Raw genomic sequence first — 9729 nt, forward strand, 5'->3', positions numbered from 1 at the left:
AAAAAAAAAAAAAGAAAAAAAGAAAAGAAAAGTGAATTGGAAGCTAGAGCTGAGGAAATCGGCGTCAATGCAACACAGGGAAGGGCGAGGGAGGACGAAGGTTGTTTGTGGCACTGCCTGACAGGAGGGGCTTGTGGCCCATTGGCCATGGGTTGGTGTATGGGGAGAACAGAAGGCGAAGAGACTGGACAGTGGGCAGGCTCTGACTATCAAAGGCTTGAAGGCCAAGATAAGGCATGCAGATTTTGTCTTGGGGCAGTAGGGAGCCAGAGAAGGTTTTGGAGCAGGGCAGTCCAGGTAAGATGTGTGTCTCAGGCCGGGCGCGGTGGCTCATGCCTGTCATCCCAGCACTTTGGGAGGCTGAGGCAGGCGGATCACAAGGCTGGGAGATCAAGACCGTTCTGGCTAACACGGTGAAACCCCATCTCTGCTAAAAATACAAAAAATTAGCCAGGTGTGGTGGCGCATGCCTGTAATTCCCAGCTACTCGGGAGGCTGAGGCAGGAGAATCGCTTGAACCTGGGAGGCAGAGGTTGCAGCGAGCTGAGATTGCACCACTGCACTCCAGCCTGGGTGACAGAGCGACACTCCATCTCAAACCAAAACAAAACAAAAAGATGTGTGTCTCAGGATATTCATTCCGGGACCAAGTGTGGGAGGGGGCAGCAGAGGAAGCTGAAGGCTACCCAGGGCTGGGGTTTGTAGGCTCACGAGGAAGTGCCAGGATGGGGATGGGGGAACGGAGGGAGAGTGGGGACAGAGGAAGAGCCAGCTCAGACTGAAACCAGACAGTGCCTCTGCTGTTGGGGGTGAGTCTCCTTCTGGCCGTTCTCTCCTCCCCTCTTTAACCAGCCCAGTGGCTCCTGCTTCAGCAGACTTGGGTTCTGAAGGCACAGCTGGGCAGCCCCTGTGGCTGTTCCCCAGGGCCCTTCTGTTTAAAGGGTGGCCCCAAAGCCTCATTCACCCTGAGGCCTGAGAGGCCAACACAGGGCTTACATCCTGAGCAGGGGATCACGGAGCAGGTGGTTCCCGTCCTTTCACCGGGAAGTCTGAGTGTGGTGAGCTTTCAGGCGCTGACAGGGCCATCTGTCCTGAACATTCTCCGTCAGCTTGGCCAGCCTAGGCCGTCCCTTGGATGGCAGAGCCTGGCCCCCGCCCCACCCATGCCTGCCTGAGCACCCTCCCTGCCCACAGGATGTGGAGGATGGCGAGTCTTCTCCAAATAACAGATCAGCCATGTAAAAATAGCCGTGGTTCAGCCCAGGCTGAGGCAAGGGCCGAATGCAGGCTCCAAGGCCGCAGAGTGGGGGCTCAGGGCTCCCCCAAGCCCAGACTTGCCCTCTCCTGCTCCAAAGCTGCCTTCTGGGGTCATACAGGCCATGTGTGCCATGGGGATGGCTCCCCTGATCACGGATGGGGGTCCTGGGGCTGCCCACCAGGACACCGAGTCCCCGTGGGGGTTCTGAGCTCTGGGCTGCCGTGAGAGGTGGACAGCACGCGTCCACCCTTCTGGCTTTCTGACGGCCTCCTGCCAGCCCGGCGAGGAGGAGGGGGCGAGGCCCTGGCCCGAGACCCCGAGGCAGGCGGGTTGCTCTAACTCCTCCCTCCCTGCTGTCGCGGCCCTGCCCGCTCGGCCCTGGCTCCCTGCCCTGCCTCTCCATTGTCCCAGACCTGTGGGCTCAGCACACGTGAGCCGAGTGAGGGCTTCCCCACACCCTCCACAGGATGTCCCCGCGGGAGCTGCTGGGAAAGCCGCCCCTACCAAAACCAGGGGTGGGGCCGCCAGTCTGCCCAGAAAGCTCTCCTCAAACAAACAAAGACCACGGGATTGCGGGGTGGTGGGCAGGGGAAGCTTCTAGCTTGGAGGCCCAGCCCAGGCTGGTCTTTATTCTCAGCAGAGTTGCCTGCTGGCCTCTGTGTCCCCATCGGACACGGTTCACATGGGCAAGGCTTCGCCTATCCCGTCCCTTCTGCCAGGAACATTCTCTCAGCCCCCTCCCCGTCCCTACCCTGATTGCATTCAGGCCCCTCCATAGCCTGTGACCTCCAGACGGCCAGGAGGGGCCTTCCCTCCTGGCTGTCCTGAGCAGAGGCAGGGTGGCAGTGATGGATCTCACGTCCCTCCTGGCCCTGGACCGCCGTGTCCCAAGGGAAGGCACTGAGGGGCAGGCAGGTCCAGACTGTGCCTTCCTAATTTGGTCTGTCATCTCGGGCAACTTCCTCCACCTCTTGGGGCCTCAGTGACCCCAGCTGTAAGATGGGGGTGGACGTGGGGAGGATCAGGTGAGCTAAGGGCACGTAGGTGCTTGGGCAAGTTCATCAGACTGGGGCCGCTGGGTGGGGATGGGACGTGCCAGCATCTGCCAGGCAGTCCACCTGCAGTCCTGGGGGCTTCTGCCCATCTGAGTGAGCAGCCGGAAACCAAGGAGGGGTTGAAAGAGCTAGGAGGGGGCTGTGCTTCCTGCTCCACTGCGGGCAAGAGGGGAGAATGGAGTATGATGGCCAGGCTCTGGCGAAGGTCTGGGTCACCTCCCTCCAGCTCTTCTTCATCCCCCTGGGGAGGGGGCTTTTTCAAGGGTCCCACCATGGTGTTGGGGGGCGGAGTAGAGAACGCGCTGTGGTTCTCTGTCACCTTCTAAACATCAAATCCCGTCCTGGTCTTGAGCCCAGTCCTCCCTCCACAGCCTGGTCTCTCACTACTTCCTCTTCAGCATCCTCAGGCCATGGCCTGACCTGTCTCCTTGCTGTCCTCAACAGGCCCTGAACTTTCCCTGACCTTGGGAACATCAGCTGGGACCTTCCCCCTTCCCAGCATGGCAGTCTGTGGAGTGATTTAGAGCAAGGACTCTGGAGTCTGCCAAATTGGGGTTTAAATTCTGGCTCAGCCGTACACTGGCTGTGTGACATCACTTCTTTTGGCCTCTATTGTCTCCTCTGTAAAATGAAGAGAAGAGAATCCAGTGAGATCATCTGTGCATATGTCAAGTCTGTATCCTGGGCCTTGCCTATAATAAGTGCTCCATGATAACTGACTGCAGTTATTATGAACACTAAGCATCAGATGCCTCATGAGCCATTATATAAGATTGCTGGTAAGACCTGAAGTTTATATTTCAGTGTGCATTATTGATGTTAAGTATTATCGTAACAGTACACTTCTATGCATGCTTCAGTGCCCAGCTTTGACGCCACCACCTCCAGGAAGCCTCTCTTCATTATCCTGGCAGGATCTGGAGCTCCTTGGTGGTTCCCCAGCATAGGTTGTCCTTTAAACAGAGCAACCTATGAACAGGATCTGCCGCTGACCAGACGGGGCAACTTCTCTTCTGATTCTTTCTCTCGGCTCCCCACCTAGCACGGACAAGCACAGAGAAAACAATTCCTCCTCCTCCTCACATGTGTCAGTCCTGATGCAACTGGAAATCTCCCTCCTGCCACGTTCTGATCTGATCTCGGGCAGGCCCTTGGAGGCAGGCCCAGCAGGAAAAATTCCTTTTCTAGATGTGAGGAAATAATTTCTGCCTTGACTAATTTAAACAAGGGCCCAGTGTTGACCAAGGCCGGCCCGCTTTGGGCAGGGTGTGGCATTAAGCACCTTGCACGTGCCATCCAGCACCCAGACCCACCCTGGAGAGCGGCTATTTTTATCTTCATTTTACAGACGAGGATGTTGGCGCTGGCTCAGGCCGGCTCATGAGAGTCAATTGTTAACATTTCAGGAATGGTGTGTGAGCTGGTCGTAAAATACAACCATTGTTAAAAACTAAATGATATCAGCTTACAATTAAATAATCAGAAACAAAGGTAATAACTACTCAAAAGTCCTCACTTCCTAATTATTTGGCTGTGTTTAGGCGTTATCTGTGTTCCTATGGTGAGTGGTGTCTATTCTATTTGTGTGGTAGAAACACTGGACAATGGCATGTTTCTGCACATCCCTTTCCAACGCCCATCAGTGACATGATGTGGGCAGCCTGAACTCAGCCAGGGCGGAGCGTTTACACCACAGAAATGAGCAAACACAGCCGGGCGCAGTGGCTCACGCCTGTCATCCCAGCACTTTGGGAGGCTGAGGCAGGAGGATCACCTGAGGTCAGGGTGTTTGAGACCAGCCTGGCCAACATGGCAAAACCCCGTCTCTACTAAAAATACAAAAATTAGCCGGGCGTGGTGGCAGGCACCTATAATCCCAGCTACTCAGGAAGCTGAGGCAAGAGAATCGCTTGAACCTGGGAGGAGGAGGTTGCAGTGAGCTGAGATGGCGCCACGGCACTTCAGCCTGGCGACAAGAGCAGAACTGCATCTCAAAAAAAAAAAAAGCAAACATGCTACATCAGGGCTCCCCTTGCCCCTTTTTCAGAGCCGGTTAAACATTTATCAGCACACCACTGAAGGTGAGACACAGAAAGGCTGTGGCCTGACTGAGGTCACTGGCCGGGAGGGAGCAGAGGTGAATTTGAGCCCAGGGTGTGTGTCTCATGCCCGGATTTATGTACCCGCGTGCTGATTCTACCCAAGGCCTCTGGAATTAACAGGTCTGCTTGTACACCCACCACCCATGCACACTCGCTGACCTGTTCTTGCTCGCGTGAGAGAGGGGTAGTCACTCCTCCAGCCAGGTTCAGGGGAGCTCTGCCCAGCCCTCTCACCTCTCCTTCACCTCTCTCTTTTCCTCCTCCCTCCCTCCCTCTTTCTCTTCTCTCAGGTCCCATCTCGCCAGGGTCTCAGGCCCATGGAGGAGCAGCCGGGGCTACGCACACATTCAGCCTGGCGGTCAGAGGCCAACTGGCTGCCATGTCTGCCGCTCCCAGCCTTTGGCCATCTGCCCATCAGCTATGGGACTGTTTTCTAGGGGGAGGAATGGGGGGGCCACCTCGCTGTGTGACCTAGGGTCTACCCTGCCTTGCTCTGGGCCTCTTCATCCCACCTGGGACCTCCCAGGCCCCTCCCATCACTGGCAGTGGCCTCCCTGTGGAGTCTTCCAAACCTCTTGTTCTGGAAGAACAAAGCCAGGTCACGGCCTTTGCTCAGCATCCCCTCATGTTTTCCTTTCTCACCCATGGACGTCAGAGTCATCACAGTGGGCTCCGGGGCCCCACCCCAGCCTCTTTCCTGTTCCTCCGACATGCTAAGTAAACTGCTGCCCCAGGGCATACGCACTTGCTGTTCTTGCCCCAATAATTGCATGATTTGTTTCCTTACCTCCTCCAGGTCCTGGCTGAAATATCCCCTTCCCTGACTGCTCTATTTAAAATTGTGGTGGCCGCGTGCAGTGGCTCACGCCTGTAATCCCAGCACTTTGGGAGGCCAAGGCAGGTAGATCACTTGAGGTCAGGAGTTCGAGACCAGGCTGGCCAACATGGAGAAACCCCGTCTGTACTAAAAATACAAAAATTATCTGGGCATGGTGGCAGGTTCCTGTAATCCTAGCTGCTCAAGAGGCTGAGGCAGGAGAATTGCTTGAACCTGGGAGGCAGAGGTTGCAGTGAGCGGAGATTGCGCCACTGCACTCCAGCAGCCTGGGCAGCAGAGCAAGACGCCGTCTCACAAACAAAACACCAGCTAAGCTACCTGTATCAATCAATTTCTCTCAGCCAGGCATGGTGGCTCACGCCTGTAGTCCCAGCACTTTGGGAGGCCGAGGCAGGCAGATCACCTGAGGTCAGGAGTTGGAGACCAGCCTGGCCAACATGGTGAAACCCCGTCTCTACTAAAAATACAGAAATTAGCAGAGCACGGTGGCACATGACTGTAATCCCAGCTACTCGTGAGGCTGAGGCGGAAGAATCACTTGAATCCAGGAGGCGGAGGTTGCAGTGAGCCGAGATTGTGCCATTGCACTCCAGCCTGGGTGATACAGTGAGACTCTTGTTTCAAAAAATGTAAAATTGTGGCATCCACTTGCTCTCACACACACCCTTCCAAGCTCCTGTGTCAGCCCCTCCCACCATCTGACAGGCTGTGTTATCGATTTGTTTATTTCTTTAATGTCTGCTTCTCCTCACTCGAGTGAAAGCTCCATGGGGTCTCTCTTGTTCATTGATGTATCCCGAACACCTAAAACGGTTCCTGGTGCCTTGTAGGTACAAAAAAATTGTTGTTGTTGAATGACAGGATGGAAGGATGGACAGATGGATGACAGTGTTTTCAGCCATTAGGAAAGGCCCTGCAGTGCGCTGGGAGTGAGGGCAGCTGTGTGGTCTGGCAGGTGTGAAATTGGGAGTTCCAGGCCCAGTTCTGCCCTGATTTGCTGTGTGACCTTGCGTAGATCCCTTCCCCTCTCTGACCTCTGTTCTCAAGTAGAATAAGAAGTGCAGTGTGGTAACCTATAAGGAACACAGGCTCTGGAGTCAGGCAACTGGGGTCAGATCCCCACTGGAACATATTGCCTGGGGGGGCTTGGGCAAGTCACTCTTCCTCTGAGTGTGTCTCCATATCTGTGGGGTGGGAGGGGGCTGGAAAGGTACGTGATACATGAGATACAAAGATACATGAGATATAGCTGGGCACAGTGGCTCACACCTGTAATCCCAGCACTTTGGGAGGCTGAAGTGGGTGGATCACTTGAGCCCAGGAGTTGGAGACCAGCCTGGCCAACATGGCAAAACCCCATCTCTAGTAAAATACAAAGATCCGCCAAGCGTGGTGGCCCATGCCTGTAATGCCAGCTACTCAGGAGGCTGAGGTATAAGAATCGCTTGAACCCAGGAGATGGAGGTTGCAGTGAGCCAAGATTATGCTACTGCACTCCAGCCTGGGTGACACAGCAAGACCCTGTCTGAAAACAATAAAAATTTTAAAAAGATAAGTGAGATACGACATGGTAAGTCCCTAGCATAGTGTCTGGCGTGTAGAAAACATTCAATAAATAGATCTTTGCTCTTTTAAAAAGTACCCAAAGGGCTCACCCAAACCTGGACAAACTGGGCGAACTGGACATACATGGGGGAGGATGGCGTCATGGACGTGCCTGACCTCGTAAGGCCTTTCCCACCTTCCTGAGCTGCAGCTCGGGCTGAAGTTGCCTCTCTGGGCTGCTTCCTTGGTCCCTTTGCTGCACAGACGCTTGGCCTCGAGCTGGCGTGAAATGGGCCGGGAGGCTGGGGTGCAGGGACCTGGGCTGGCCCTCAAGCTCTCGTCTCCCTGCAGTGTTCATCTGTAGCTTCATGGTGGCTGCCCCCATCTTCGGCTACCTGGGCGACCGCTTCAACAGGAAGGTGATTCTCAGCTGTGGCATTTTCTTCTGGTCGGCCGTCACCTTCTCCAGCTCCTTCATTCCCCAGCAGGTGAGGCCCGCCCAGGCTTCTCCCCCGACCGGTGTCCTGCTCCCTCCGGCGAGTGGCTAGTCTTACTGGCTGGTGTTAATCCAGCCCGGGGCTTCCAGCTCCTCTGCTTGAACCCCACTGTCTTCCCGGTGCAGAAGGATGAGGTGGCCTTCGGGTACTTTTGTAAACCAGTCCTGTAGCTGGGGCCTTCCCCACACTGGCCTCTGAACTGAGAACCTTCCAGCCCATGTGGCCTCCTGACTCCTCCTGAGTGGCCCTCTGATTTGGGATGGATGCAAAGAACAAGTCTGGCCTAGGAGTGAGGGCCTTGCGTCCTAGTCCTAGCTCTGCCATTACCTGGCTTTGTGACCCTGGGGGAGTCACTACCCCTCTCTGGTTCTTGCTCAGTTTGTACTTGGTCTGATGACCAGCTAACTTCTTGGGTCGACATCCCAGAGAAGCAAACATCAATTCAACACAAACAAGAGTCTTCTCATTTAGCTCCCACAGGCCTGGGCTTGAATATCCCAACTTTGTTGCCTACTTAGCTTTGTGACCTGGAAGAACGTACTCTTAATCTCTCTGAGCCTCAGTTTCCTCATCTTTAAAATGGGGATAATACTTCCCAACTTGAAGGTTTCCCATGAGAAGCAGCTGAGCTGTGAAGGTCCAGACCCTGGAACAGGTCGAGTGCCCGGCGAGTCATTGTTTCTGTTCCTCCTTCCAGAGATGAGACCGTTGCCTTGTTAGGTAGTGAGTTTCCCATCTCGAGGCATATTCAAGCAGACAGTGGCAATCACATGATGACTGCTGTAGAGAAAGATGAAGGAAGAAGGGGAGAGCATGATCTGTCTCCAGGGAGCTTTCAGGATAGCTCTGTCCTTGGGAGCACCCAGGCTTCGGGGTAGGAAGATTTGACAGGAGCACCTGTGCTCAGAGCCTTCAAGAGGTGCAGAAAAAGTGCTGAGAGTCCTCACTAAAGAGACAGCAGCCTCTTGAAATCCATGGGGTCAGGGAAGCCTTCCTGGAGGAGGTGGCATTTGCGCTGGGCAGGCGGGACTGTGAGATTAGACCTTTTGGTGAAGGTAGCATGGGCAGAGGGAGTCAACACACAGATGCAGAAATGGTGGAGTATGTTGAAAGGCTGAGGATTGGGCCAGGTGTGATGGCTCGTGCCTGTAATCCCAGCACTTTGGGAGGCCGAAGCAGGTGGATCCCCTGAGGTCAGGAGTTCGAGACCAGCCTGGCCAACGTGGAAAAACCCCATCTCTATTAAAAATACAAAAATTAGCCAGGCATGGTGGTGCATGCCTATAATCCCAGCTACTTGGGAGGCTGAGGCAGGAGAATCGCTTGAACCCGGAAGCTGGAGGTTGCAGTGAGCAGAGATCGTGCCACTGCACTCCAGCCTGGGTGACAAGAGCAAAACTCCATCTCAAAAAAAAAGATTGAGGATTGCATTCTCACTGGAAAGAAAGCAGGGACTGGGTCATGGAGAACCTTGAATGCCAGGCTAGAGGGCCTGGGCTTCCTTCTGTGGCAGTGCTGAGCTCTGGAAAAGTCTGAAGAACAATGGCGGGGTCAGATTTGGGTTGATGGTAGGGATGCTGGAGGGAGGGCAGAGAGAATCAGCAGGTTTGCCAAGGACATCCTTGCTTCATGGGCAGCTTCACAGAGGAGGGTCAGGTCAGGTAAAGCTCCAGGCCCAGGATGGCAAGCAGAGCCTGGCGGCCACAGTCAAAAGGAAGGACTGGACCAGAGGCCTCTAGGGCCCCTCAGGGCCTCATCTTGCCCCTGGCCAGGCCCCTGGTCACCGACCTCTGAGGCTGCTCCTGGGACTGACCAGTAAGTCTAGGACCAGCAAGTCTAGGACCACCATGCCAGGTCTGGGTCCATCTCTGGGTGTGTGGAAGGGGAGGGAAGATAAGCAAAAGCAGAGGGAGAAACAGGTCACCTCCAGTGAAGCCATAAATTCATTGCAGTCACAATTTGCATCCCATGGGGGTTTCTGGTAGACCTTGGCAATGTGATTCTGAAGTTAATTTGGCAGAGAAAATGCCCAGGAATAGCCAAGAACATTGTGGAAAAAAAATAACAGTGAAAGGGGATTTGCCTCTCAGTTATCAAAATACAGCGATTCTAACTAAAACAGCAGAGGGATGGACTAAGATCAACGAGCCAGAGTCCTCATTTCTACGGGGATTTAGTATAGGATGAAAGTTGCATCTCAGATGAGTGGTTTGGGAAGAACTGTGTATCCAACTGGATTGAAAGAAAAGTTCGGCCTGTGTTTCAAACCGTCCTGCAGAATAAAGTCCCAAAAGGGGAAAGGAAAGCAAAAAGCATGCTCTTAAAATCTAGAACGATAAGCTGGGCGCGGTGGCTCACGCCTGTAATCCCAGCACTTTGGGAGGCTGAGACGGGCGGATCACAAGGTCAGGAGATCAAGACCATCCTGGCTAAC

General features: G+C 54.4%; 1 protein-coding gene across 1 annotated transcript in view; it reads left to right on the forward strand.

Annotated features, from left to right (window-relative positions):
* The window catches only part of SPNS2 (spinster homolog 2 (Drosophila)), a gene marked incomplete at its 5' end in the record, with an annotated part of 39880 nt that overhangs the window by 20094 nt on the left and 10057 nt on the right, over positions 1-9729 (forward strand). Inside the window, one exon of the mRNA XM_011980459.1 lies at positions 7150-7286. Within this exon, the coding sequence (XP_011835849.1) occupies positions 7150-7286 (137 nt within the window). The remainder of the gene's footprint in view (positions 1-7149; positions 7287-9729) is intronic.

The sequence above is a fragment of the Mandrillus leucophaeus genome, unplaced genomic scaffold, assembly GCF_000951045.1.
Source record: "Mandrillus leucophaeus isolate KB7577 unplaced genomic scaffold, Mleu.le_1.0 Scaffold212, whole genome shotgun sequence".
Lineage (NCBI taxonomy): Eukaryota > Metazoa > Chordata > Mammalia > Primates > Cercopithecidae > Mandrillus > Mandrillus leucophaeus.